General features: G+C 33.2%; 17 protein-coding genes and 4 pseudogenes across 21 annotated transcripts, besides 7 other annotated features; 14 read left to right on the top strand and 7 right to left on the bottom strand.

Annotated features, from left to right (window-relative positions):
- Positions 1-395: part of a mobile genetic element that runs on past the window's edge.
- A 9-nt stretch (positions 396-404) lies between these two features.
- Positions 405-2,093: a mobile genetic element.
- On the bottom strand, positions 906-1,340 carry TVAGG3_0461990 (uncharacterized protein; the record flags this gene model as incomplete). The annotated part of the gene is made up of 1 exon (XM_001281492.2): positions 906-1,340. One exon carries the CDS (start codon positions 1,338-1,340, stop codon positions 906-908), a length of 435 nt encoding a protein of 144 aa, XP_001281493.2.
- A 668-nt stretch (positions 2,094-2,761) lies between the features above and the next one.
- Positions 2,762-2,968: a mobile genetic element.
- A 179-nt stretch (positions 2,969-3,147) lies between these two features.
- Positions 3,148-3,958: a mobile genetic element.
- A 251-nt stretch (positions 3,959-4,209) lies between these two features.
- Positions 4,210-5,664: a mobile genetic element.
- Positions 4,806-5,348, top strand: TVAGG3_0461950 (MULE transposase domain-containing protein; the record flags this gene model as incomplete). Its single annotated transcript, XM_051235100.1, has 1 exon — positions 4,806-5,348. A coding segment is annotated over one exon (543 nt), but the record flags the coding sequence as incomplete, so codon positions are not given.
- Positions 5,665-6,059: 395 nt separating the features above from the next.
- Positions 6,060-27,439: a mobile genetic element.
- Positions 6,331-6,831, bottom strand: TVAGG3_0461930 (protein of unknown function, DUF4107 family; the record flags this gene model as incomplete). The annotated part of the gene is made up of 1 exon (XM_051235099.1): positions 6,331-6,831. One exon carries the CDS (start codon positions 6,829-6,831, stop codon positions 6,331-6,333), a length of 501 nt encoding a protein of 166 aa, XP_051092923.1.
- TVAGG3_0461920 (uncharacterized protein) lies at positions 7,057-7,557 on the bottom strand (the record flags this gene model as incomplete). The annotated part of the gene is made up of 1 exon (XM_051235098.1): positions 7,057-7,557. A coding segment is annotated over one exon (501 nt), but the record flags the coding sequence as incomplete, so codon positions are not given.
- TVAGG3_0461910 lies at positions 7,988-8,831 on the top strand (annotated as a pseudogene). Its single transcript has one exon. A coding segment is annotated over exon 1 (844 nt).
- On the top strand, positions 9,265-9,634 carry TVAGG3_0461900 (uncharacterized protein; the record flags this gene model as incomplete). Its single annotated transcript, XM_051235097.1, has 1 exon — positions 9,265-9,634. A coding segment is annotated over one exon (370 nt), but the record flags the coding sequence as incomplete, so codon positions are not given.
- On the bottom strand, positions 9,900-10,169 carry TVAGG3_0461890 (uncharacterized protein; the record flags this gene model as incomplete). Its single annotated transcript, XM_051235096.1, has 1 exon — positions 9,900-10,169. The coding sequence occupies one exon, from the start codon at positions 10,167-10,169 to the stop codon at positions 9,900-9,902; it is 270 nt and encodes an 89-aa protein (XP_051092920.1).
- TVAGG3_0461880 lies at positions 10,193-10,809 on the bottom strand (annotated as a pseudogene). The gene has a single exon. A coding segment is annotated over exon 1 (617 nt).
- TVAGG3_0461870 (organellar and viral DNA polymerase type B) lies at positions 10,923-11,477 on the top strand (the record flags this gene model as incomplete). The annotated part of the gene is made up of 1 exon (XM_051235095.1): positions 10,923-11,477. A coding segment is annotated over one exon (555 nt), but the record flags the coding sequence as incomplete, so codon positions are not given.
- On the top strand, positions 12,842-14,101 carry TVAGG3_0461860 (keratin-associated protein family; the record flags this gene model as incomplete). The annotated part of the gene is made up of 1 exon (XM_051235094.1): positions 12,842-14,101. A coding segment is annotated over one exon (1,260 nt), but the record flags the coding sequence as incomplete, so codon positions are not given.
- On the top strand, positions 14,142-15,041 carry TVAGG3_0461850 (integrase core domain containing protein family; the record flags this gene model as incomplete). Its single annotated transcript, XM_051235093.1, has 1 exon — positions 14,142-15,041. A coding segment is annotated over one exon (900 nt), but the record flags the coding sequence as incomplete, so codon positions are not given.
- Positions 15,464-16,313, top strand: TVAGG3_0461840 (organellar and viral DNA polymerase type B; the record flags this gene model as incomplete). The annotated part of the gene is made up of 1 exon (XM_051235092.1): positions 15,464-16,313. A coding segment is annotated over one exon (850 nt), but the record flags the coding sequence as incomplete, so codon positions are not given.
- On the top strand, positions 17,300-17,981 carry TVAGG3_0461830 (annotated as a pseudogene). Its single transcript has one exon. A coding segment is annotated over exon 1 (682 nt).
- On the bottom strand, positions 18,271-18,743 carry TVAGG3_0461820 (annotated as a pseudogene). The gene has a single exon. A coding segment is annotated over exon 1 (473 nt).
- Positions 18,834-19,937, top strand: TVAGG3_0461810 (organellar and viral DNA polymerase type B; the record flags this gene model as incomplete). The annotated part of the gene is made up of 1 exon (XM_051235091.1): positions 18,834-19,937. A coding segment is annotated over one exon (1,104 nt), but the record flags the coding sequence as incomplete, so codon positions are not given.
- TVAGG3_0461800 (organellar and viral DNA polymerase type B) lies at positions 21,646-22,752 on the top strand (the record flags this gene model as incomplete). The annotated part of the gene is made up of 1 exon (XM_051235090.1): positions 21,646-22,752. The coding sequence occupies one exon, from the start codon at positions 21,646-21,648 to the stop codon at positions 22,750-22,752; it is 1,107 nt and encodes a 368-aa protein (XP_051092914.1).
- Positions 22,813-23,667, bottom strand: TVAGG3_0461790 (uncharacterized protein; the record flags this gene model as incomplete). Its single annotated transcript, XM_051235089.1, has 1 exon — positions 22,813-23,667. One exon carries the CDS (start codon positions 23,665-23,667, stop codon positions 22,813-22,815), a length of 855 nt encoding a protein of 284 aa, XP_051092913.1.
- TVAGG3_0461780 (uncharacterized protein) lies at positions 24,449-25,010 on the top strand (the record flags this gene model as incomplete). The annotated part of the gene is made up of 1 exon (XM_051235088.1): positions 24,449-25,010. A coding segment is annotated over one exon (562 nt), but the record flags the coding sequence as incomplete, so codon positions are not given.
- TVAGG3_0461770 (uncharacterized protein) lies at positions 25,238-25,951 on the top strand (the record flags this gene model as incomplete). Its single annotated transcript, XM_051235087.1, has 1 exon — positions 25,238-25,951. A coding segment is annotated over one exon (714 nt), but the record flags the coding sequence as incomplete, so codon positions are not given.
- On the top strand, positions 26,050-26,508 carry TVAGG3_0461760 (uncharacterized protein; the record flags this gene model as incomplete). The annotated part of the gene is made up of 1 exon (XM_051235086.1): positions 26,050-26,508. The coding sequence occupies one exon, from the start codon at positions 26,050-26,052 to the stop codon at positions 26,506-26,508; it is 459 nt and encodes a 152-aa protein (XP_051092910.1).
- TVAGG3_0461750 (uncharacterized protein) lies at positions 26,556-26,798 on the top strand (the record flags this gene model as incomplete). The annotated part of the gene is made up of 1 exon (XM_051235085.1): positions 26,556-26,798. One exon carries the CDS (start codon positions 26,556-26,558, stop codon positions 26,796-26,798), a length of 243 nt encoding a protein of 80 aa, XP_051092909.1.
- Positions 27,439-27,620: a mobile genetic element.

Below are 27,620 nucleotides of genomic sequence, written 5' to 3'. Positions count from 1 at the left end.
TTTTCTTTTTTTATTTTAAATAATTGAATATTTATAGTTGTTATGGGTCTTACATCATGTAAAACGAATTTTCTTAAAGTAAATTTACTTTTTCTTCAATCTTTCTTACATATTTATTAAAAAAATTATCCAAAAAAAGATGTTTTAGAATGAAAAAAAATAGAAAAATCTTCATTTATAGTCTTTCTTGAATGTATACGTTTTGATTTTTTTTTTTTTAAAAAATTCAATTTCTAGAAAAATCGAGAAAAAATCATTTTCTTCTATTTTTAGGACGCCATACCCATTGAAATCTCCTCTCAGGACGCCATAAACTATTCATTTATGGTGTAAACTTCTCAAAAATTGAATAGTTTACATCAGGACGCCTTAGGACGCCAACCCTTTACGCGCCCAAAAAAATTGGCAAACCCAAATTTTAGCTAAAAGTGACAGGAAAAAAAACGTTTAGTATTAAAAAAAAGACCGATGAGAGCTTCGTTCGAAATATAGAGGGAACTGAGAATGCGCAACCATTCTCAGGGAATATTGGATGCTATTCCCGTTCCCTCTGTATGGAAAATTGAGGTTTTCAAAGGGAGTTAAAATAATATCAAATTTATACTAATTTACTTCAAAATACAAAAGTATTTGACAGCTAAAATTAGTTACTTTAGCAAGCCTATCAATACCCTTTTACGATTATTGTTACTTTTTCGAAATAAAAGTAAAAACAAATTTATACTAATTTACTTCAAAATACAAAAGTATTTGACAGCTAAAATTAGTTACTTTAGCAAGCCTATCAATACCCTTTTACGATTATTGCTACTTTTTCGAAATAAAATAAATTTATTATCAAAAACCTTTTTTTTCTTAGTAAAAATAAAAATGTTATTTTATATCAAGTTTTTATTCATAAATTTTTATAATGTTGTATAAATTTGAAGGTGGAAATCTGTAATAATTTTATCTTGAAAAGACTTGGCATTCTCAACAATGAATTGAGGGGTATTGCATCCAAATTCTGTAATTTGCGTGAGAATACTAAGCTTGATTTCCATTGGGATACTTAATTTCGAAAAATACTGGGTCATTCGTTTTTGAACCTTTGCTGCCTTGACAACTTTATCAAGTAGGTCATCTAAACCCAATTGAAGCGTATTTAAGTTTGCTGATGAGTTAACTATTAACGATTTAATTTTATCAGTGAGCATTATACATTTTTCTGTATCCAGTCTGATTGTAGACTTTTTTGGCTTTTTTTCAGATGGCAACGGATTTGGAATTTTGTCTCTGAGCCTTATATCTTGAGAAATTCTGTAATAAAATGAAGGAACGATAAAATCGATTAATTTCATCACAAATCGATCAAATCTCATGAAAATTGTTCCGCCAAAGTAGTAATATTTAATTTTTTTGTTAATCGATTCTGAAATGTTATTTGTGAGAGCTAAATTTTCATCTCTTTCAGCGGCTGTCCATCTTTCTTGGTTTGATATCCATTGATTTTGTATGTATTTTGAAAATTCTGGGAATTTTTCGGCTATTTCCAGAATTTTTTTGAACGTTGGTTCAATCCATTCTTTCTTGCCATTTCTGCCGTATGCAAGATAGTTCATTTTTGTATCTAATATCAATTTGTCTGAACTCTCAAATGCATAATCTTTCAAATTTTTTCTGAACGCCCTCATTACATGAACTGCACTCCAATGAAGGATAACTTCTGGAAAAGAGTTGATAATCGCATTTTCGATTTCTTGTGCACAATCTGACATAAAATATTTTGGTTTTACTTTTGCCCAGTTAAAAAATGCCTTGAGACAGAATGCAATATTTTCTGAAGTGTTTGGATAAACGACAAATTGAAAAATTGGGAATGCATGTGTATTTGGAAATTTGGCTGATATCATGTAAAACAACATTTTAAATTCAAGTAATGAATGGGTTGCATCAATAAAATGCTCTTTCACAATTTTGATTATGTCCAGAAATTTGAAAGAAGCATAATAAAAGATTAATTTCTTTGGTTTGTTGTAATTATCGACATCGAAATAAATTAAATTTTTTGGTGACTCTTGTTCTTTGATACCCTTAAATAATTGAGTTGACTTTATCTCATACCGAAATGGCTCACCAAAAAGGTGACATTTTTGGCGCCAATAATTTGATTTTTCTGATTCTTTCTATTTAGATATATTTATTTAATATTCATATTCCTTTATATTGCCTCATATTATTTCCCATTTTTAATCATATTATACAAATCTTTAATAATTTTTAATGTTTTGAGCTTCAAAATCTTGTTCTAACTATTTTCATTCATATATCCTAGAAAAAATTAAAAAGTTTTTTAGAAATAAAAATGTTTGTATGTAAAGTATTGAAAATATTCTAGATGAGAAGACATTCTCCAGAAGAGATTGATATTGATTGGCTTTGTGAAGCCATCACAAAATCAAATAATGGAGTTAAGTTAACTGATATTTGCGCGAAAGCTAAAATAAATCATGAAGGCAGAGTTATATATAATCATATTATCTTAAAGTATTCCTAGAAATTTCCAAAATTAACCGAAATATAACTGTACAGAATTACTATTTTCGAGATAAAATTCATATGGAAATACTAATTCATAACGCTTTATGTTATATAAAATTTAATTTATAAAAATTTCAAAATAAATCAAATTTAACACAATGAATTATAACTGCAATCGAGGTTTTTGACGATTGATTCTTACGAGAAGTTTTCCAAACTTTGAGTTAATGTCTTGACATTAACTCAAAGTTTGGAAGTCTAATAAGGGGAATTGTAGGCTATGAGGTACTGATTATATATCAGTGCCTCATAGCCTGCAATTCCCATTAGAAATCGGAGAAACTTTGTCCGCATAACTTATGATGCGGACAAAGTTTCTCCCATTTCTACTTAGAATGAAAGGGCAAGAGGTATATAGGTACACTATATATCTCTTGCCCTTTCCTTCTTACCTAAAGACTTCCAATCTTATTTTTTTTCCAATTTTTCCCCTAAATTTAAATCTTATATAATATAAATAAAATGCATAATATCAATCACAAAAATTAATGTTTATTTTTTTAATTAAAATTGCCGCGCAATTTAAGGTTTTCTGTCACTTTTTTGTTAGCCATTTCGGTACGAAACATAATTGAGTTGACTTGAATTGATTATCATCGTACTTTTGAATACCTTTGATCTTTTTATTTCCTTTTTCCTGAATTGTTTTCATTTGATCTGAAGATGCATTCAAAAAAGATGGCCTGTTAAGTGGATCATCCAGATCAAGTTTTTTGTCGCATTCAATTTGAGCCATTTTCGGATCACCCCCTGTTTTATAAAATTAATAAGTACCCGACGATAGCATTATGATAATGTGTGGTATTTCTTTTCTCATCTTTGATTTGATTGTGATTATGTGTTCCATTATATTCTGTTAGGATATATTCTTCATCATCCTTAGAAATGAGATACATGCTTCACATTTATCTGCACTGCACCTGAATTTTAATTTTGTTCCCCCTAAATTTGGATTTTTTTTAATTGATATGGACAACCTGCATGGCATTCGTTATCAATGACATCTTTCATAGCATCTATATAAGATAGCCTTTCTTTAAGTTCGCATGGTGCATCGATATGCATCAAAAAAATGAAATGAAATTTCAATATCAAAAAAAGCACAAAATTTGAAAAAATTCAGAAATCTCGGTTTCTGAAAGAAAATGGCCTCTTAAACTTTGTGCATATATTCATCTACAAGACACATTGTATCCATATATTATTTAGCCAACACAACTTATCTAGTATCGAGAAAATTCAAAAAAAGCACAAAATTTGAAAATTGCTCGGTTCTACATTCAAAATAAATTTCATTAATTTTTACGTACATATTAAGGTACTTATCTTCTACATATATAATCTTCATTAGATATATACATGATAAATAAAATTCATACCCTTCATTTCCAGGTATCATCGTCACTTTTATTTTGGTGGTAATTTTTGTTTAAATCATAACTCGATGAATATCGTGTTCTATACAAATAGCATCACTAGTTAGAGCGCATACTGAATATAAATACTTTGTACTTTTTATTTGTTTTTGATATCATGACCTAATGAGATAGTTTAAGGAAATAAAAGTCAAATTAAATAAATTAAATATTATTTTTATACAATGTAGTATCTATTTATCATATTTTTTATGGGGCGGCGACAAATTTGCCCAGCCAGTAAAGTATTCAATTTTTTTTGCATTTTTTTAAAGCTTCTTAACTTAAATCATGGAATGTCTCAAAGACAAAAGTAGCATACAGCATGTAAAGCTAAAGAAAGATAATCATAATTAATACCTTAATTTTTAATATTACGCATTTTTAGGTGCAAAATTTAAAAACATTCTAATACAATAGAGCAGTTTCCAAAAGTAGCATACAGCATGCAAAGCTAAAGAAAGATAATCATAATTAATACCTTTAAAGTTTAAAATCTTGATTTTTTTTAAAATCAAATATTTATAACTTTAATACATACAGCTTAAACCTTATACTTGTTTTCTCTTGTGAGAAAGCAATCTTACAAAGCTAACAATCCTAAAAAATAAAGAATTAAAATTTAATAATTTAATCTAACAAAATTTCTCTCTTTATCCTTTTGCACTCTTTATATGCAACTCAAATCCATCATATAATATTCCTATAATACTCTTGCCTCAAACAATGACGAACAAACTGCTATTCTCATTTAATTACAGACCAAATCTATTCAAATTTCTGAATTTTTAATTTTCATTTCAATTTCAAATGGAATTAGAAGAAGAAACTATCTTTACTGTTATGGATCTTTGTAAATTTGGAGTTAAACAAGAAATACAAGCACAGTATGGATATGGTGAACGTGTCAGGAAAGAAAGATCTCAGATTTCATTCCACTGCAAATATCCAAAATGTCCTGCACATTTTAATGTTGCAATCTTGGATCAAAATAAATACAAACTAATCAAAATAGTTGAAGAACATGATCATTCCGCCCCAAATGACAAAAGTCAATATTCGTCTGTCTTTTATCGCAAATATTTAGAACATTACTTCCAAACAGATGACAATCAAAGAGCGATAGCACAGCTAAATGCATTCAAAGATCTTGAAATTCCTCTTACAGGTCCGTCCATTCCAGAGATGTACGCTCAAAAACCACGTGCAATCAAACGATTTGCAGAGAGAATACATGCTCTTCAAACTAGATATTCTCCTGACGATGTTGTGTCATTGCAAATCTTTGTTCAGACAGTACAAGAAGAATCTCCAGATGATCTCATTGCATTTGAAGTCTCAGACAATAATATGTGTTTCTATTACGCGCCTTTTGAAGGCAAAGCTTATGCGCATAGTATCAAGACATTTCATATAGACAGCACCTATAAATTGTTGCGATCAAACATTCCATTGTATGCATTTACTGGCAAAATCAAAGATTTTCACATTTTCCCTTTTTTATATTTCTTTTGTCAACCAGACACTTATCAAAACATTCAAGTTTGCGTGTGCGCCTATCTCAGATGGGTAACAATTGAGCCAGAATACATTAGCATGGACTGTGCTCCACAGATAGCTCAAGCAATAGAAGAAAGCATTCCACAAGCTCAAATACTTTGGTGCGGAGAGTTAGTATACAAGTCTTGGGTACGGCGGCACTGCGTTCCACCTTACCCAATACTTGTGAATTTGACACTTTACAAAACTGTTAACGTATATTTTACAACACAAACGACAACACTAATTTAACCTTAAATATTTACAAAGCCGCCAACCACTTCACTAACGAACTCACTAATGTAAAAAATAAACGTTCTCACTATCGTTCTCACTAACGACTTCACTAATGTTCTCATAAATTTTCCTCAATATCTTCATCATCAGTGTTAACCCTATTGTAGTCATACTTGAAGCCATAAACTTTCTCTAACTTCTTAACGTACAATTTACATAACTTACCTTCGTCATCGTATGGTTTAATGATATAACTATTTCTATCTTTATACACAGTCAATGAAAAGTCAACTGGTCTCGGATGTATTTGAAAGAACATGTTATGCTCAGGAAGGAAGAATAAATGTTTAAATGTATGTTTGTTATACTGTGGAATTCGAATGAGTTGCTTTTGTTCTGTCATTTACATCCAAATAAAAAATTTCAGTAAACTTAAAAATAAAATAAAAAATTAATGATATCACCACCCGCACACGTATGAAAACATAGCACAAAAATAAATTTAGGGTAGAAGGTTAGATCTAACCCGATATCTAACCTCTTTTCTAACCTGTTGAATTCATTGCTTTATAACTCTCTTCCTTGGTTTCTTTTTAGTTGCTTTCTTCACGTCTGTCTCCAACTTGACTGTCTTTCTTCTTCGTCCGTAATGATACCAGTTACTTCCACCAGTCAATGGGTCAAATGGTCTTTCGTAAGGATTTCCATACATTCCATAGGGACCATACGGAAGAACTACTGGTGGAGAAGAAACATTTTCTTTAGTTCCATCGAATCTATTTAAATGCATTGTTTCACCTTTCATCTGGTCATTAAAGTCTTTTGCGTGTTTTGCAAACTCATCGTCCTTTCCTAAAGCATTTTCTGACTCAGTCGCAACCAAATTGGATGCTTTATTTATGAGCCCTATTTTATTTAATCTTAACTTCTTTGCAACCCAGCCTCCAATCTTTCCTTTATTTGCATCTAATGTCTTCGAAACCCTTCCTCCACTCATTTTATTTACTGCGTCATAAGCCCCAAGTGCTTTTGCTCCAAATGCTAATGCTTTTGTTCCCATTGCGCCTAAAGCTGTCCAAGCTACCATTTACACCATATTAAAATCATCTCTCTTCAATATTATCTCATAAAAGTTCTCGTTACTGGAGAAAGTCAATGAAACATAAACATTCTCATTCATAAACTTCTTTCTTATCTCATCTATACGCTTCAAAATGTCTGAACAATTGCTAACATCTTCTACAACAGTTATTTCATCATGAATGACCTTCAAGAACAAGCTCATTTAATATGCTATTAAAATCATCTCAATAATGAGTCCATCCTTTCCATCTTTAGGTAGCACAACATCTTTCATTGAAGAAGGTTCGACAAGTCTTATGTTAAACTTACTGACAAAGTTTGTTATACTATAATGCTTCGGCGGCGAATACATGTAGTTTGAAAGACATAATATAGATTCTTCAGCAAATTCACTTATACTGGATTTTATAACAATGTTCTCACGAGACCAAATACCACCAATTGACAATCTTGTAAGCAATCCTGCTGAACCTTCTACTGTAAACGTCGATGGTAACATTCCACGAAGGTCATCTATTGACATCTTTGAGTCACTGAATTTAAATATTTTCTTAAAGCAATCGTCATTATCTAACCATGCAATAGCTTTGAAGTTTTCATTCGAATATACATCTGCTTCATTAAATGTAAATCCTGACTTCTTTGCAGAGACGACTTTAAAATCTATTGAGTTTGTTTCAAAATTATATGCTATGGTAACTTCTGAAGGTAATGGATGTCCTTTGCAGTAAGTTGTTCTCTCACTACCGTTTGAAGCTTTGTATTAAAAACTTTCATGTCATCTCCTGTGTCTAGGTTCACATACACAGCAACAGGGAAAACTATCTTGCTTCTTTGTTTCATCATTATATCTCAAAACATTAAAGTTCTTCAATAATATTGTTCTTCCTGCTGGAATACTTCGAACCTGTCTGATTTCAATAGCTTTCTCACCTCCTACATACTCTACCCAGTGTCTTGGATATTCATAAGTATACTGACTTTCTTGAATTTTGGTTGGTTTCATCATAACATGTTCATAGTATATCTTTATACTCTTGTCAGTTAGACTCGGTGCTATGTTCTGAATATTTCTGACTTGCATTTTTAATGGAGATAAAATGAAGCATTTAATACATGATGTAGATGAAGACATGAATGAAACTACAGACAAACTTAACTCTTCTCTCATTCTTCCTTTCAGTAAGGACTATGAGTTCTGTTCAAATGGTGTGTATTTCTATTGTGGAAAGATGGGTTCAGGTAAGACATTCAACCTCATTCGTCATATACTCATAACAGAGCGTTTAGGAAACGACTCTTACTATGACCAAATCATTATATCAGCAACTTCAGACTCTATGGATTCAACAGCGAAAACATTTATGTCAAAAGTTCAAGCCTCTGTCGTTAAAGTTCCAGACAGTGAACTCATTGAATTTCTTCAACGTTACATTCGACGTAAGAGAAAATATTATGCCATCGTTGAATTTATACAGTCAGGAATGCAAAAGACTTCAGAAGAGATGGAAAGAATTATTGAAAACACCACTTACGTCAGTACTCAGGAGTTTACGATATGAAACGACTGACAAACTACATTCTGTCAAAACTTTCAAAATACCCCTTCAAAAAGTATCCTTCAAATACTCTGCTCGTTTGTGACGACTTCGCCGGAAAAGGTTTAGTGTCAAAAGACTCACCATTAGCTAACATCATAACTAAAGTCAGACATTACCACTTAACTGTAGCAATACTTATGCAAACATGGCGTTTCCTTGCTTTAAACATAAAACGTCTCATAACTGACTTCGTTATCTTTCAAGGTTTCTCACGCTATGATATTGAACTCATTTGGAAACAGTCAGGTATAACATTACCTTTTGAAGAAATTTGGGAAGCATATAAGTCTCTCATCTCTCCTCGTTCATACCTTGAGATTCATATCATGACTAATACCATTAAAGTCAAAAATATTCCATGGGAACGACCAACATTGTTTTAAAGTTTAACCTTCAATTGACTGATGATGGTAAACAAATTCCATGCATCTCTGTCGCCATTTCTGTTAATATTTTTGCTGTCATTCATATCATCCACTTCCCCATCCGTTAGCTTTTGAGGATATGTGTTAGAATAGCTGTTCTTAAATGAAGGCTTTTCACCTTTGAGAGCATAAACTCTATAACTTTCTGCATACTTTATGTTTGAACCTCCTGAGCCATCATTGACATAAATTTTTATAGGCTTCCACCCTTTGTTCATATTCCTGCTTCTTCCCTTAGCTCTTTTGTTCAGTAGTTCTACATCTTTATACACAGCACCTGTCTCAGTGAATTCAACAATATTTTCATTCGTTAGCTTTACATTCAAACCCTTGTCGAGTATATTGTTCATTTCATACATATAAAAGGTTTTTATTCTATATGAAATGAGAAGCAAATCCATCTTAGCTGGTGCCGTTAATGTTCCAATTGAACCAACATCAAATGTTGACTCACGAACGACAAACAATATTGTCATAAAGAACTATAGTTCAGAGTGTTTGAAAGAAAAAGAACCAGAACTTAAGTCGGGACCTTCGGTCTTGGCGCATGGCGCCGTGAATTTAAACTCAGCTTCAAACGCTAACGCTACATCAGATGTTAAGTTAGAGTATCCACCACTGGACCAAATTCTTTCAAGAGAAGCCAACGACAACCCTTACACAAATGTTCAAACAAATCCTTCAGATAACGTAGACCATTACCTTCTTCAGTTATACCAAACAATTTTACTCAAAGACGATAAGAAGCTTTTGACAAATCTTATAAGCAAGAACCAAATAATTCTAACAAAGGAGGACCTTGAAAATGTTATCTCACGAATAACAGGGAAACAATGTGTCATTGACTATCTCGACCCTGAAATCGAATGCTGTGGTCAAACTCCACTATTCATGAAAATAGGTAACATCCGCATCATTGAAACACCAGGTACTCCAGGAGTTGAGTTTAAGTATAAATATTCGAACGAGTATACAAAACTTTCAACAGAATATAAACTTTGCTTGAAATATTTAGTAAATTAAAGCAATTTGTAATATCTATCCAAAACTTCTTCAACAGTATCGAACTCATCTTCATAATGCAAACCTAATCTTATTGACTTGGTGCAGTTTTCACTAACACAATATAGCGCTTTGCGCTCGGCGCCTTTGACGCCTTTTTCTGTTCTCTTGACTGACATAACTAACTCATTTGTTTCATCAAACAGCAACAACCAAAGTTCATGACCTAATACATAACATTCATACTTTATATTTTTAGCTCTGAGTTCTCTTGTAAGCTGTTGCATTTAATATTTTCTAAAAAGTCAACTTCAACAGTCATTCGCACTGGTGCCTTCAGTTCTACAGGCTCGCCTGAAAGTCAACTAGTCTGAATTGCATGTCTTTCAAATTATGAGGACTAATGCGAACCCATTTACCTAAATGAGTTGCTATGACAGGAACGTTTGGAATGAACATTGAATTGACTGCATAACAGAAGGATTTATATTCTACTGAACCTTTACTATTAACTCCTGAAATACCTGTGACATTAGCTATTTTTGACTCAATGTACAAACAATTGCCATAACATACGTATGGAACAGATTTCATCTCAATCGTTTTGTCAACACTTTTCAAAGGAAATGTCATATGGTATGCTCCCAAAAGAAGTTGTACTCTATGACTCATTCTTGGTATCTTAAACTCCTTCGCATAACTGAACTTCAAAACTCCTGCAATAAGTTTAACATTCATTAAGTTTTCTTCGTTATCCTTGTTTATTGTAGTATTTATGAGAGCATTTAACACTCCAGCTAATGTTTCCATCTTATATTCTACATTATTGTGAAATCTTATTTCGTGCTTCTTTCCATCTATTTCAAGCTCCATGAAATCTGTTTCATCTGTTATAACGAATGAAGCGATAGTATTGAAGTCAACCATTCTGAATGCAAGTGGCTCATTCTGTAGACCTAAGTTTGTTTGTAGCTTTACTGTCCCGTATTCGTTTGGGTCTGTACTTTGCAAATAGAACAACATTTTATTCTCATTAAAATATGAGTATAGCTGCATATGCGTATGAAGCTGACAGAGCTAAACGTTTATATTTTGGTCAATACTCTCTCACACTTACTGACAAATATATTGTTATCAGTGATGGAAATACCGAGAAATACATAACATGGAAGGACTATGAAAAGTTTGACCCTATTTTAACTCCATGTACAATGCCATTCATTGTAAATGGTGAAGTTGTCATGAAGAACGACACAACAGTATATAAGTCTGTATATGAAGCATTAGAATATATGTTGAATTATAATCCCGAAAGATTTGACCCAAGCACTACACCATGTGCAATGCCTTTTATTAAGGACGGTGAAATCGTAAGAGTTCCGGATTCAACGGTTTATACTGCTGTTCAAAACAGTTTACAAAACATTTTAGCGAATATCTTTAATTCAGAAACTACAGAAATAAAATTACCATATATAACAGATGCTAAAGAAATTAAATCAAAAACGACAACATTATTTACGTCACTTAATGATTTAATGACTTATATCATTAATATTCCTGCACCAACTACAGCATTTGATCCAAACTCGACGGTTTGCAGTGTACCTTTCATAAAGTCGCAAAGCGACCAGGGCGAAGCCCATGACAGTTCATTAATTACTTTAAGGGATTCAACAGTTAATGAATCATTAAAGGCGTCATTAATGAAAATCATTGATTTTAACTCATTCACGAATACATATAATTCATTCATTAATGTTTCATATGCTTCTAAAGAAGGTGAGCCAAAAACTATCGATAAAGCGGTGTATGAAATAAAAGCATCAACGACGAAATTGAATTCGTTAACTTTTGACGGTGATAGTTTCGTTAATGACATAACATCGGGGAAAACAATTTTAACGAAAGAATATTTAAAATCTCATGTTAGTGAGTTCGTTGAAATTGAAAAAGAAGGTGGAATTAAGTTCGATCCACTGAATTTCATTTTCAGCTTAGCGAATGCGGGTGTTAGTTTCGCTGAATGGACAACTATACAGAGTGAAATAAATGCAATATGGACGTTTTTGGGGTCAAAAGCGGGAATGGGTGAGCTTGTAAATGCTGCAAGAACATTAGGTGAAACAGGAAATTTTGTAGATGGTTTTAAAAGACTTGTTTCAAATGTTTTAACAAACACAAAGAAATTATTTAGATATACCATACATAACGGACGGATTTTCGAACAGGTAGCAACAAACCCTCCGGTTATGGCTGCGTTGATGATGGTTAGAGATATAAAACCACGTAACGACGGGAACGAAGAACATGAACAACAGGATACTGGTCGGGTTATTCAAGACATTAAAAACGTGTATCCTGAAGTTATTGATTTATTTAGAGGAGTTAATGATTCAATTTCAAAACATTCTATAACCCTCGATGAAGAGAATAAATTAACAGATTATATATTCGTCATTATTGCAGAACTAATGAAGAGAATAAATGAAAAAGGAATTGGTGATATCATTAATGTCAGCGATGTAATGATGAAAAGAAATTTTGACTCATTATTACAAAACCGAAAACAGAATATAGTCTTTATGACGTAATTACCGAATTAATGAAAAAGATTAATGATAATAAGAGTTCTGGCGGAAGAGTTGAATTAGAAGTGAATGATGTTAATGAGAAATTAGCCGAAAAAGCAGATAAAAACCACGTTCATTATATAACTTCAGACGAACAGATTATAACGGACTACCATGGATATTTAACACGAAGTGATGAAGCGAAGACAAAAAATGTTAATGAAAGAAGATATAAATACATTCGTGCTAAAGGTTATGACATAAGCTGTACTGTACAGTATGATGTAGCTAAAGCACCAGAAGCATTTGGTTATACCGGTGAAATTTATGCCTCTACTTTCAATGTTAATGGTGTATTAGTTGAACCAAGATTTACTTTGAGAGTTAAGTCAAAAATAACGTTTGAAGATGCTATTAAAAGTAAAGCTGACAAAGATGAACTTGACGCAACGAACAAAGTTTTGAAATCTCATAAACACAACATCTCCGATATAAATGAACTTCAAACTTCTTTAGACAGTAAAGCCGACAAGAACCATACACATAAATCCTTCACTACTGTTAGAGCAGACGACATAATATTGAACTTTGACCTTGGTTCAAGTGCACCTTTAGAGAATCCAAGTACAAGCGTAAAAGATACACTAAACTCCTTAAATAGTAAATGTATGAACATTGAAGGTCATGTCAGAAACTTTGAAACACATGAACTACCAGCAATGTTAGATAAGAAAGCAGATAAGAACCATACACATGATTTCTTCACAACTGTTGGTATAGAAAGTATTGAAGGAACGGTTGAAGGAACTGGTGGGGATGCATTATATTGGAAACCTCCTAACTTTCCACAAGGTTTAACATCGGAGGAAAACATAACGACGATGAAATACATTAGATGTAGAAATGTTTATGTCATGGAGGATGAAAATAATGTTAAATTCACTGCTCAAGATTTATATGATAAGAAAGCTGACAAGAACCATACACATAAATCCTTCACTACTGTTAGAGCAGACGACATAATATTGAACTTTGACCTTGGTTCAAGTGCACCATTAGAAAATCCAAGTACAAGCGTAAAAGATACTCTTAACAATTTAGATAAGAGTTGCAGGAATACCGAAGATCATGTCAGAAACTTTGAAGCATATGAACTACCAGCAATGTTAGATAAGAAAGCTGACAAAACAGAGCTTCAAACATTAAAGACAGAAATACTTCAAACATTATATCCTATAGGTTCTATTTATACGTCAATGAACTCAACAAATCCAGCAACAGTTCTGGGTTTCGGTACGTGGGAACAGATTGTAGATAAATTCTTATACTGTGCTAGATATTCAAAGCAAACAGGAGGTTCGAAGAAAATTACTGAAGCAAACCTTCCACCGCACACTCATACAGGAACGACAAACTTTTCTGGCGACCATAGCCACTCATTAAGAGACCACCCATTATACAACTCAGAGTATGAAGCTGGCAATGACGTTTTATCTCCATCTTATAACAATGCAGCAAAAAAGACTTTTCGACCAACTGAACCAGGAGGAAATCATTCACATACTTTCACAACAAATCCAACAGGCTTGGGTGCAGATTACATGCCACCATTTGTGACTGTATTTGCATGGTACCGCGTTCAATGAACGCGCTTGAGCCTAGAATAAAATCTTTATTTTTACATAAATGAGCTTGAAAGAAGTATTCGAACAACATCCATGGAGGTCATTTAAGAAATTCAATGAAGCTGCAAAGAGTTGGGGATTTACTAACAGAGCTGAAGTGAAAAGGTTCTTTGACAAAAATGTTGTACATCAAACAAAAATAAACCCTTACGACTACTTTTTACCAATTTACTCCAACACTCCTGACACATACCAATTTGACACTCTCATTCAAAGCAGAAAAGGAGGCCATAAACCATTCCTCATATTCATAAATGTTAACACTCGTAAAGCATATGCATATCCAATGAAAAATAAAGGAACTCGTGAAGTGTTAAGAGTTTTACAAAAGTTTGTAGCAGAACATAGCCCAAGTACTTTAACATCAGACCAAGACAGTGCATACCTCAGCAATGAAATCACAGAATTTCTCATTAAGCATAACATAACTCACTACACTACTGAAGACCATAACCATAACATACTTGGCATCATAAACCGCTTCATAAGGACTCTCAGAGATTTAAATCAAGAGCGAGACTTTACCGAAGAAACAATGAAACATTTTCTCGAAGTATATAATTCCTCAACACATTCTACAACAGGACATACACCAAATTCAATGACACAACAACAAGAAGAAAAGTATATACAAAAGAAACGAAGCCAAACACAAAATATCAGAAATTCAAAACAATTTACCCTCATTCCTGGTACAAAAGTTCGTGTAGTTCTTGACGACAAACCATTGACAAAGAAACGTTTAAGGTTAAGTCGAAATTATTATATCGTAGACTCTACGCAAGGTAATGGATATCTTATAAAAGCTGCTGACGACTCCATAGCATTTTACCCTCGTCATAAATTAGTCGAAAGTAGTAATGGCAAACTTGCTGAAACCATTGACGAAGCAAAGCGAGGAGTGGTTATTGAAATACTTGGCTACAACACAAACGATGACACTTATAAAGTAAGATATGAAGGAGGCGTTGAAGATGTTATACCATCTAAGAACTTGAGAGAGTCAAAGCCAACTCATCTGGGACCATTAGAGTGGGAGTACTGGAAAGACAAAAATATGCCAGAAAGAATAAGAAAATTCTTCTAAACTTTTTCATTAGATGTAAATCAGACATGAATGAGAACAGTCATGGAATTATTAATGTTTTCATAAATTTACACCAAAAATAATGTTTATGTTAGAATGTTAGATCTAACACGTTTTCTAACCACTTTTCTAACATGGTCTAAAACTCTCGAAAATCATGAATTTTTGACATTTCCTTATGAAAGAAAAATAACGCTAATTTTTCTAAGAAAAATTTTTATCTTGTATGTAAAGATATGATTTCAACAATTCAAACTACAGCACCAAACTCGTTAGTCATGAATCCAACATCTATGTTAGTAGAGATGAAAAGCTTCATTCCTTCTTCATATACTTTCGAAACAAAAATCCAGAAGATAAAGCAAGAACTTTTAACAAGTAATTTAGACTGTAGTGCGAAAGATGAAACAAATGAACAGTATCTTTATGAAATGCAGGACATTATTGACCATTTACCCAAATTGCCTGAAATCCAACAACAAAAACTAACTATTCCTGAATTCGACGAAATTGAAGTCAAAACAACTGACTCAGTAGAAATAAAGAAGTTCATACGTAAAGTAAATTATGAATTCCTTGGTTTTCATTGCAACCATAAAGTTATGGACAAAGATTGCGACATGGTTTATAAGAATGTTTCTGACATATATAAATCTGAAGAATTTAAGACCTACGATAACTTTGTTTCATTAGTTGCTGAATGTGTTTGGGAAATAAGAGATAAAGATAGAAGAGGCAAAGTATGGAACGAACAACTAAGACCCGCTATGTTTGAGATGAAGAGAGCAATTGACGCCTTAGTTGTTTTAGCAGGTCAAATTTCAATGTATAACGCAAAAATGAACCCGCAATGTTCAAAATGTAAGGCAGCGATGAGGAAATATAACTACTCCGTCAAAGAGATAGAAAGAATGAGAAACGACTATGCAGATTTAAAGAAAGAAGTAGAAAAGCCAGCAGAAGATAAAATGGACATGTTAGCATTTCTGAACAAAAATTATCCAACTGCTGACGATTTCCTTCTATCTGACGTCAAGAAGAAATATAAAGAAACCTTCGGCATTGTTAAAACATTCGATGTACTAAAAGAAGAAATAGAAGCTACAAAACTGTTTAAAGTCATGAACCATCGCAACATATACCATGTAAAACGCTTGTAAATAGTTATGTTAGAAAAGAGGTTAGAAAACGTGTTAGATCTAACATGCTAACATAAACATTATTTTTGCTGAATTCAGCACAAAATTCTGAGTAAAATGACATATGGCACGTGTCAAACCGTTGAGTTTTCACAAATTTTAAAAATTGCTGCGGAAAGTTCGTCAAAAAAGTGAAGGTTCCCGACGGTTTCAAACCGCCATACTTTACATGAAGATAGTTTACAATGTCAACTAAATATCATGTACGATAGAAACGGTTATGTAAAGTTTACATTTTGTAAAGTTTTGTCCTGATTCAAGACAAGTCTTGTATTTTTTCAGAACAAGTCTTGTATTTTTTCAGAACAAGTCTTGTATTTTTTCAAGACAAATCTTGTCCTGATTCAGAACAAGTCTTGCACTTTTTCAGGAAATCCTATCGTCTAACTTTACAAATGTCACTTTTTCGACATGATTGCATTTTGGTCGGGGAACAACTTTCTCCCATTTTGTCACTTTTTTCTATCGTCGTGTTTTGTCACTTTTCCCTCAGGGTGTGTGTCAGAAAATATCCAAAATCTTTATAGCCTCGTATCTCCTTCAATTCTTGACGGCTTGACATGTATGACACACCATTCAATTCAGAATTATGTGCTGAATCTTATGACCTTCATTTGTTCGTGACTTCTTTTCACATATGTAACCCTGAATTTTTAACATTTCTTTAACACAGAAAAATAAAGTTAGTTTTATTTTTATTTATTTTTTTATTTTGTATGTAAAGACAGTAATGTCAACATTAGAGAACACAACAACAGTTATAGTCCATGAAGCCATAAATGAAGAATACGAGTGGGTTCAGTTTAACAAACAACTCCGTCTCATTCGTTCGGTCAAAGACGATATGTACCAAATGCAAAGTATTTTGACAGCATGTTTTGCTCCAGACACTAAACACGCAGACGACTGGTTCAAAAACCAAAGCACACAAGAACTTTTGAGTGAAATTTCTCTAGACCGACTTTTTTCGGTCTTGCATAAAACACATGAAAATCGTAAAAATTTGCCAATAAATTTAAGAGGTTATTATGTTCATAGACTTTTAGTAAATGCAGTTGCAATGTGGGCTTCTCCTCGTTATGCATGGCATGTTTACAGACTTCTTGACGAAATTCATAGACAAGAACGTGGAGAGATGGAAAAGAAACTTCAAGCAAAAGATGAAGTCATTGAATCCAAAGACAAAAGCATACAGAAAAGAATACCACGTTCGGTACCAAAAGGAAAGGAAAAGAGTTATAAGTATATGATATATACTGAAGAGTTGGAGAAAGAAGAAGATAGAGATATGGTTATGTTGCATTTAGTCAGAAGAAACAACAAAAGCTTTTATGACCTTGCTAAGATTTACAAATCTGACAGAAACTGGTTCTATCGTGAAAACTTACCGATTTCAATGACACCGAATGAGCAAATAAAGGAAATTGTCAAAAATACTCTTCCTCAAACACACTATGACATCAAAGGTTGCACAATACTTACATTCAAAGAAGACTTAACATTACTGAAGGAAAAAATAACAGAATATTTCGATAACTTCAAAGAGGAAGAATAAAAAAATCTAAGCTAATTTTATTTTTTTTATAAAATTTTATCTCATATGAAAGAACATGAATTTAGAATATTCGGAACTCATGACAGAAGAAGAGAACGAACAACATGTAAAAGATTATGCAAAATTTCTGAAGACATACAAAGCATTTAAACAATATCTAAATGCTTCTAAAGATTATGCAAAATTTCTGAAGGTATATAAAGCTTATGAAAAAGCGTATGAAAAGTTTATACATTGGGGAATTGTTGTAAAATATCGATATGAAGACTAACCAAAAATATATTTTTGCTTAAATGACGTCAGGGTCAATTTCTTCAACCATTTCACTTCCTTCGTCAATGTCAATAGAAGCTTCTTCAACCTTTGGTAAGAACTTTTGTATAACATCTTTGTTCGTTATTGTTTTCAGAGATGAAGAATAATATTTCACATTTGTTTCACCCTTCTTATATTCTTTCTGTTCGGAAAGATTCATAGCAATACTGAAGAAGTCAATGTTGGAGTTCTTTATAATAGTATAATGAGTATCTTTGACATTCACGAAGAAACCTTTTGTTTCAAAACTACTGCTAACTCTTGTGAAGTATAACGTTTGCGGTCAATGACAATAGCTAATGGTCTGACATACTGACCAAACTTAGATTCTTTCACAAACTTCTTGTTAAAGATAACATTAACGTTTGAAGCATTATTGAACTCATTCTTGATGACAGTAGCGAGAGCATTGTATGAAAAGAACTTGCAATCTTGCATGTGTTTCATTAAAATAAAAATATTAAATTATTTTGAAAAATAACTTAAAAAAATCTAATCTAATTTTTTCAAAAATATTTTTTTTATTTCCTACTAAAGATGTATCGGAAGTTGTCTAAGTTAGAACACTCGGAAATAAAACAACTTCTTACAGAAGCTAATATAGATGTTGCAAAGCATTACACAACAAACAAAAAGGCACTCGCTGACATCCTCAATGACTATAATGGTGAAATAACTTATGATAGAATTCATGAGTTCATAAAGCCGCAACGCGGCGAGGACGAAGTCCATGCAAGAGCATTTCCTTTAAATGACGTTGCTATTGACTTATATCATAGACGTTCAATACCTCATGAAGTAAGAAGAGAAATGTTTGACATAACAAATGCAAACGTTGGTCATACTCGTAAAGCTCTTTCACATGACGTTCGTCAAGAGATGTTTGACATAACAAATGCAAACGTTGGTGAAACAAGAAGAGCTGTACCACATGAAGTAAGAAGAGAAATGTTTGACATAACAAATGCAAACGTTGGTGAAACACGAAAGAGAGATGACACACTGAAACAACAGAGAAGAGAGATGTTTAAAAGTGCTATAGAACAAGTTCGCAAAGCTAATAATGTCATTCGTTCCATTGACGACAAACCAAAAGAAGGTGAGAGATGGTTAAAGAAAGATGAAGAAAATAGGAAGAGGAATGTGAAGTCAGGCAATAGACTCATTGACTTTAACATCGAAGCTTTAGATGAACCAAACAGAGACTACTTACACAAACATTTCGGTAAGGTTTTCATGAGACTCTTAGAGAAAATTAAAATAAACTCCCAACAGAGATGGATGGTATGTTATAAACTTGGTGGAAAGTATGAATGTTCTACGTTAAACCTCAATAATATTGGAACATTACTACATCAGCTCTTGAAGGAGAACTTTATATCAGAGATAGAAGCAAATGCTGCAGGTATTGTTGAAATGCACTATGACTTCTTCTTGACAAACATAAAGAATCTTACTGAAATAAAGATGTATGATTTAACAGAATATGAAGGCTTAACGATGTCAGATGTAAAGAAAGGCAAACCAAAAAAGAGACCATATAGAGATGAAAGCACACTGACAAATGACCAGAAAGCCATTTTGGAAGCTCTTAAGCAAACAGGAAACCCAGCACTTATAGAAAGCTTTTGGAAAGATAATGGTGAAAAGAAGTTTTATAAGAAGAGAAGCGGTCAGTTCTGGAAGTATCTTTGCATATTACCTATAAATCTTGAACGCTACCAAATCTTCAATGAACTGAACAAAAGAACTGCAACACTTATGACAGAGGACAATTGTTTCGTTTATGCTTGTATTCAGGCTGGAGTAAATGAAGAAACTATTGACCACATGAGAGAAGTCATTCGTGTTAGAGACTTTCCTCAAAGTAAAGTACAAGAAATTTCTGACGCAACTGGTATAGCATTCAATGTTACCATTGGTTATTTCAATGACTCAAGACATAATGAAATAAAGAGATATATACCAAAAGAATGCGAAACTGTTAGAACTATTGACTTACTTCTTGTTGAAGACCACTACATGCTAAATGAAAGACTTCCAATGACAACATATTTCATTCGAAACTATAAAAGAAATTCTCAAAGCTTGTGGTGGAATGAACATTGAGAAACAGATGAAGATTTATACAAAGAGAGAAGATAAATATGTAGTTCGTTATGATAGAACAACACCGTTATGGGATGTTATGAAAACATTGTGGGAGTGCAAATATTTCGAACCTATTTCTTATGGAGAACTTTTCACATATACTACTGACTTATATAAACAGAACCTTGCACCATTTAAAGATTTGACATATGCTCCAAAGTATTGTGTACAACTGAAGAAGAAAGCAGAGTCAAAAGAAGTAAATAAAGCTAAATGTAAATTCATACCTGAGCACGTTTTCTTTGCTGACTTTGAGTGTAGTACGGATGGCTTTCATAAAGCTTTTAACATCTGTTATGACAGTGAAGATGGTTCAGTTAGTGAAAGTATTTGGGGTCAAAACTGTGCAACAGAATTTTTGGAAAGACTTCCTGACAAGAGTTTAATATATTTCCATAACCTCAGTTATGACATAAACTTCATCTTAAGACACATGACAGAAGTGAAAGGAACTCCCATCATTAAAGGTTCACGAACAATGCAAATAACTGGTTTATATAAAGGACGGGCAATTATTATAAAAGACTCTTACAGTGTTATAAATAAGAAGCTTAAACTATTTCCTGCTATGTTTAACTTACAAACAGGACCGAAAGAAGTATTTCCATATAACTACTACAGCAGTGTTTTGTTAGCAAATGACAACAGAACTGGTGTCATTTCTGAAGCATGTAAGTTTATCCATGATGCAGATACATTTATGAAGAACATAGATTCCATCAAAGGTTGCAGAATAGATGAAAACCACTTCGACTTAGAAAAATATAGCACGTTTTACTGCAAACAAGATGTAAGAATTTTAAGAGAAGGTTTTGTAAAGTTCCGCAATGACTTATTGAAAGAGTTTGATTTAAACGTTTATGACTACGTTAGTATTTGTTCTATTGCTAACAAATTGTTTGAGAACAGAGTATACTTCCCGAATGGAAATCTTTATGACCTCTCAAATAAACCAAGAGAATTTATTTCGAGATGCATTCAAGGTGGAAGATGTATGTTGTCAGATAACATGAAACAAAAGAGCAAAAAGAAACTCATTGCTGACTTCGACACTGTTTCATTATATCCTTCAGCTATAGCAAGACTTTATACTTTAGAAGGTATTCCAAAAGTATTGAAGGAAGAAATGTTAAGCACAGAGTATCTCATGAGACATTTATTCGATGACGACCAAAAGGAACCCATTGGTGAAAAGTTTATGTCTGGCTTCTTTGTTCTCATTAAGATAACAGAGATTGGTATACCCAGACACTTTCATTTAATAGTTTGCGACCCTGAACTAAATCCAGAACTTAACGTTCCAAGAAGTTCAAACACTTGCTGTCTCATGTATGTTGACCATATAACATTACAAGACCTCATAAAATATCAAGGTGTCAAATGTGAAGTGTTGCAAGGATACTATTACGATGGAAACAGAGATATGAGAATAAGAGATGAAGTAAAGAAGTTGTTTGAGTTAAGGTTAAAGTATAAGAAAGAAGAAAACCCCTTACAAGAAATTATAAAACTCATTCTGAACAGCATTTATGGCAAAACTATTCTATCTCCTATTGAGTCAAAAATAACCATAGTAGATGACAAAGATGCTATAAGATATGCTATAAGAAATTACAACCATATAGTGAAGTTCGAAGGTTTGGATGGTTCAGATAAAACTATTTTCAAGCTAACGAAAAGCATTTGCAGACACTTTAACTTCTGTCCACTTGGTGTTAATATTCTGTCTATGTCAAAACGTATTATGAATGAAGTATTCTGTACTGCAGAGGACATGGGACTTCAAATCTTTTACCAGGATACCGACAGTATGCACTTATATAATGAAGACATCCCAAAGCTTGCAGCAGAGTTTAAGAAGAGATACGGTAGAGAACTTATAGGAAAGAACCTTGGTCAATTTCATAGCGACTTTGCAGAAATAACACCTGGAAAACAAAGTTTAGCTTATAAAAGTATTTTCTGTGGAAAGAAGACCTACATAGACTTACTCACTAACGATTTAAATGAAGTTGCATTTCACTGCAGAATGAAAGGCGTGAAGCAAGATGTTATTGCTTTAACCGCTAATGAAATGTTTCCTGAAGCTATACAATGCTATTACAATGAAGATAAGAACATTCACATACCTGTTGGAACATATGACAAAGACTCTGAGTTCAGTTTAATGAAACTTTACAAAGCACTTCATGATGGTCAAGAGATTGCATTCGACTTATGTAAGTCATGTCAACCTTGCTTTGCTGAAAAGTTCAACTTTTCAATAACGACTAAAACAAGCTTTATTCGTAAGTTGAAGTTCTGAGGTCATTTATTTTTGTCAGCAATGAGGTCATTCGTGATAAAAATAAAGCTAGCGTAGATTTTACAATACTGCGATGGTAGAGTTTAAGAGTTGTGCTTCAATGTAGAGACAGTCCTTCCCATCTGGAGGCAAGAACACTGGACATTTATGGTCATGAGTGGAGTACATGTCTATCCAAAACTCACGATTGAAGCCAGTTAATTTATAGTATTTAGGGTTAGGAAGTGGTGAAGTTCTTGTATGACCAATGAACTCATTTTCAACGCCTTTGGCTATATTAGAGTAAAGTATTGCTTGCTTTCTATCCCAAATGCCAGGTGTTACAATCTTTGAAAATTCATTTTTCCTCGGAAGCATTGCATCATAATTGAAAACATTCTTAAAATCATCACTTGGTTCGGAGATTTGAAATCTTATACGTAATGGATTTTCTTTCTTTTTAGCGACTTCATTGAATGGTGAGAATACAATGAATTGACAGTCATGAGTTCCATCTTCATTTTCATTAAATTCATAATGAAAGTCTATAAGTTGTGGCTGACTACCTTCTTCTTTCAGTTGTGCAAGAAACTCACGTAAAGGCTGTAAAGTTTGTACTTCAATGTTGAACTTTTTCTCGAACATCTCATTAAATGAAATCATACATTGCAATGTTGTATCGTCTTTAAAGTATTTGTATATGTGAATGTTTTGGGCGCTTAAAGACTGTTCGTCATTTTCTATCTCGACTTGAAGTATAAAGTCAACCTTTCTGAAAGCACGTGTTATATACATAGATGTTATGCCAATGTACTTCTCTTCATTTATGTTCACAATCCAGTCTGTTGGAAACTTAAACGTTACTCTGTTCCCCTTTATTTTGACGTCAGGGTTTTCACTACTGAACGCAACAGATAAAGGTATTTGTCTATACATTTAATTCGGATAAAAATAAACCATTTACTCTTTCTTTGCTTCAGCTTCTTTAGCTTTTGCTTCTTCTCTAGCTTTTTTCGCCAGCAAACGTGGGTTCTTCTGTCTTCCAGCAGCTAATGCAGCAAGTTGTTTTTCACTAAGTTTTCTCTTTGGTCTCTCTGGCTTTTGTTCTTGTTTTTGTTCCTTCAGTTCGGATAAAATTTGCTCACGAATTTCTTTCTTCAATGCTTCAACATCTATGACCCCTGGGTCTTGTCCGTAGGGCTTGTCTGAGTCATTTGACTGCAGATAAAAAACAATTAAAAAACTTTAACCGATGTAAAATGAGCTTGTCAAAATCAGAGCGAGAGTCTATTATATTAAATGACGCAAGAGGAATACAACATCCTTTCTATTACGTAAGTCAGAGTAAAGATGGTAAAATATACGTAAGAAAAAGAAAGGTTCCATAGCGAATGCAGAGAGCGACAACATTAAGGTGCATGGCAAGGGTGAAGTCCACGAAGCCATATAAAACCTTCTGTTCAAACTGAAAAGTCAAAAACAAGAAGAAAAGAAGCCAGATGTACTTTCAATAACGAACCAAGAGCTTATTGCAAAGTTCGTGAATTTCATTGAAAAACAAACCGAGTCAAAGAATCCTGACCCACCAGTGAAAGAAGTTGAGACAAAAGAGAATGTACAGTTCATTGAAAATGTCAAGAAACAACTTCCACCACGAATGCCAAGAAGAAGAGTGAGAATAATGAAGTAAATAGATATTTTTATCCGAAGTAAATACATGCAGAACGAACAGTTAAACGAATTTACTCCAGCAGAGCATATTCATCAGATTCGCTCATATTTCGATATCATAGACAATGCAGTTCAAATTGGTGACACTAATAGAAAATATTCTGACGCAAAGATTCCATCACAACCTGGAACTGCTAAAGATAACACATGGGTAACATTCAATCTCTCACCTCCTGGTGAAAATATGTTGGACCTTTACAATACATTCATTACGTATAAAATGGAAGGTCAATTTATTGCAGATAAAGAAATTGGTTCAGGTTCCAATAAAACAAACCCACCAGGATTTTGGATTGGTTTCGATGACGCTTTCTATGCAGTTGCTGGATATCAAATCCTTGCAAATGGTCGTATCGTATATTCTCAAGACAACGCAAGAGAAGAAGCATATATAACTTCAAACTCACAAACTACCGAACAAATAAAGAAAGTAGATGTTTTCTCAAAGACTCGACATGAAGATGTATGGAGTCATTCGGGAACATGCAGAACAGGACAAATTGTTAGTGGTCCAATTACAGCAGGAAAATCATTTGATTTTAAGCTTCGTTTAAGAATTCCTGTTAGAAGATTCCTTCCATTAGAAGCTATTCGATTTATTCCAGCTTTTGCAGGAAACATTCAGCTTAAAGTAAAGTTCAGTAGCGACGCCTTACAATGCACATCTATATCTGTAAATGATATCATTGCTTTCAATCCAACTCTTAAAGTTGCATTTGCTTCAGATTCAAATCCACCGACAAATAAATTTGTTCCATGGAATGAACCATTCACTATGATAACGAAGGCAGTAGAAGCTAGTGGAACAGTTACTATTACAACTGTAACCCAGCAACTATTTCGAACAAAGATGGATTTTAATGAATGTTTCATTCATCCAAAGTCATTCTCTTTAGACCCTAACATTTATACAGAACTTGTAGAACATTATACAAACGAGGCTTTATGTTTTCCTGTTAAAGTTATGGATTGGATTCCTATGGACGGTTCATTCTCAAAGAATACAGATAGTTCAAGTGCAACATTTACAGCAGCTTATACGCCTATTAATGTTAAAAGTATTTGGGCACTATTTAGAAAGAAAGACAACTATTATGTTAATTTTGAGAACCCTAAGTTTAAATATCTTCAGCTTTCCATGGGAGCTTATGGAAATATGCCTGCAGAACCTGAAAAATCATATGGACCTGTATTTTATGAAATGGTTGCGAACGCCTGCAATACAAACAATGATATGATAGGATTTAATGAAGATGTTATGAGGTCATTGGTGGATGATGGTAGTGTGGAACATAAATGGGATAGCTATGACAACACACATTTCTTATGTGGTTTTCCAACAGAAGTGGACTTTTGCTTCCAACAAGGTCAAACATCTACTGCTCCAATAACATACAAATTGTCTGTTAAAGGACCTATTGAACTAGCAACTGAAAACGTACCAAAGCCACTTATTGGATTTATGAGGGATTGTTGCTTTGCCATTCAGGTGCGTCATGGCATATCCAATAATAAGATTGACGACTATAACTTAGCACGGACGACAGTGAGGAATAAAGGATGAACGTTTATTTTTAAAGCTTATAAATGAGTTCTTCATCAAGCTCTCGTGAACCTTCACCATCTATGAAACAAACTTTACCAAACGATTATGGAGCACCTATTGAATATTTCTTACGAGCTGCACAATGGCAAAGAGCAGTCTCACCAAGGTTAGGTGTTCCACCAGCTCCTGTCAAAAATAGCATTTGGTCAAGTCCTTATATAAAATATGGTCTCCCACTAGGTTTGCTAGCTACAGCAGGAGCAGTAATGATGTTGAAAAGAAATAAAGCAAATGTTATAAATAATACTGAAATAGCTGAAGTTAAACAAACTCCAACACCTTCGCCAAAACCAACGCCTTCACAAGCAAAACCTTCAATAACTCCTGAACCTATGGAAGTACAAACTCCTGTTCAAAAGTCAACTCCTAAACCGACTCCAACATTTAAACCAGAACCTACGCCTCAAATAAATCGTAAAACTCCTGCGTTTCCTTACTGAAAAATAACGTTATTTTTATTTAATATTAAAATTTTTATTTGATTGAAATGACGACTAAAGTCACTGAAGCAATGAAACAAAAGTTTTTGGTAGAATACATTAAATCAGGAACTATTCCAGAAGGTTTTTACATTCATACTATGAAGGATGGTAGAGTTCAGTTTAGAAAGATAAAGCAACCATTAGATAGAGAAGGTATTTTGAGAAAGATTAAACTTCATGAGGACAACATTGCTGAACTTAAGAAGAAGTTAGAAGAGTTGGAGAAAGCAGACGACAGTGAGTTATAAAGCAATGAATTCAACAAGGTTAGAAAAGTGTTAGAAAACGTGTTAGATCTAACATTCTACATAAACATTATTTTTCACCTCTGACAACGTTTATTTTTATTTTATTTTTTAAGTTTATTTTTTATATAAATGACAGAACAAAAGCAACTCATTCGAATTCCACAGTATAACAAACATACATTTAAACATTTATTTTCCTTCCTGAGCATAACATGTTCTTTCAAATACATCCGAGACCAGTTGACTTTTCATTGACTGTGTATAAAGATAGAAATAGTTATATCATTAAACCATACGATGACGAAGGTAAGTTATGTAAATTGTACGTTAAGAAGTTAGAGAAAGTTATGTGCTTCAAGTATGACTACAATAGGGTTAACACTGATGATAAGATATTGAGGAAAATTTATGAGAACATTAGTGAAGTCGTTAGTGAGAACGATAGTGAGAACGTTTATTTTTACATTAGTGAGTTCGTTAGTGAAGTGGTTGCGGCTTTGTAAATATTTAAGGTTAAATTAGTTTTCGCGTTCATGTTGTAAAATATACGTTAACAAGTTTTGTAAAGTGTCAAATTCAAATTAACAAGTATTGGTAAGGTCGAAGCAGTGCCGCCGTTACCAAACTCTGTATACTCAACTGCGGAGTACATGTTCTCGTGCCAATTCTTCGCAAATCAAATATTTTCTTCTCAAGAAAAATTTGAACAATTCTCTATAATTTGATGAAGATTTAGTCTTCAAATTAGATGCAGAAACATTGAGGAAGAGCAAATGCTGCCTATGATTCAGAAGTTCTGGAGTTGCTCGACACAGATCCAAC

This window comes from Trichomonas vaginalis, chromosome II (assembly GCF_026262505.1).
Source record: "Trichomonas vaginalis G3 chromosome II, whole genome shotgun sequence".
Classification (NCBI taxonomy): domain Eukaryota; phylum Parabasalia; order Trichomonadida; family Trichomonadidae; genus Trichomonas; species Trichomonas vaginalis.
Note: the sequence above shows the minus strand (reverse complement) of the source record. Positions and strands in the feature narration are given on the sequence as shown.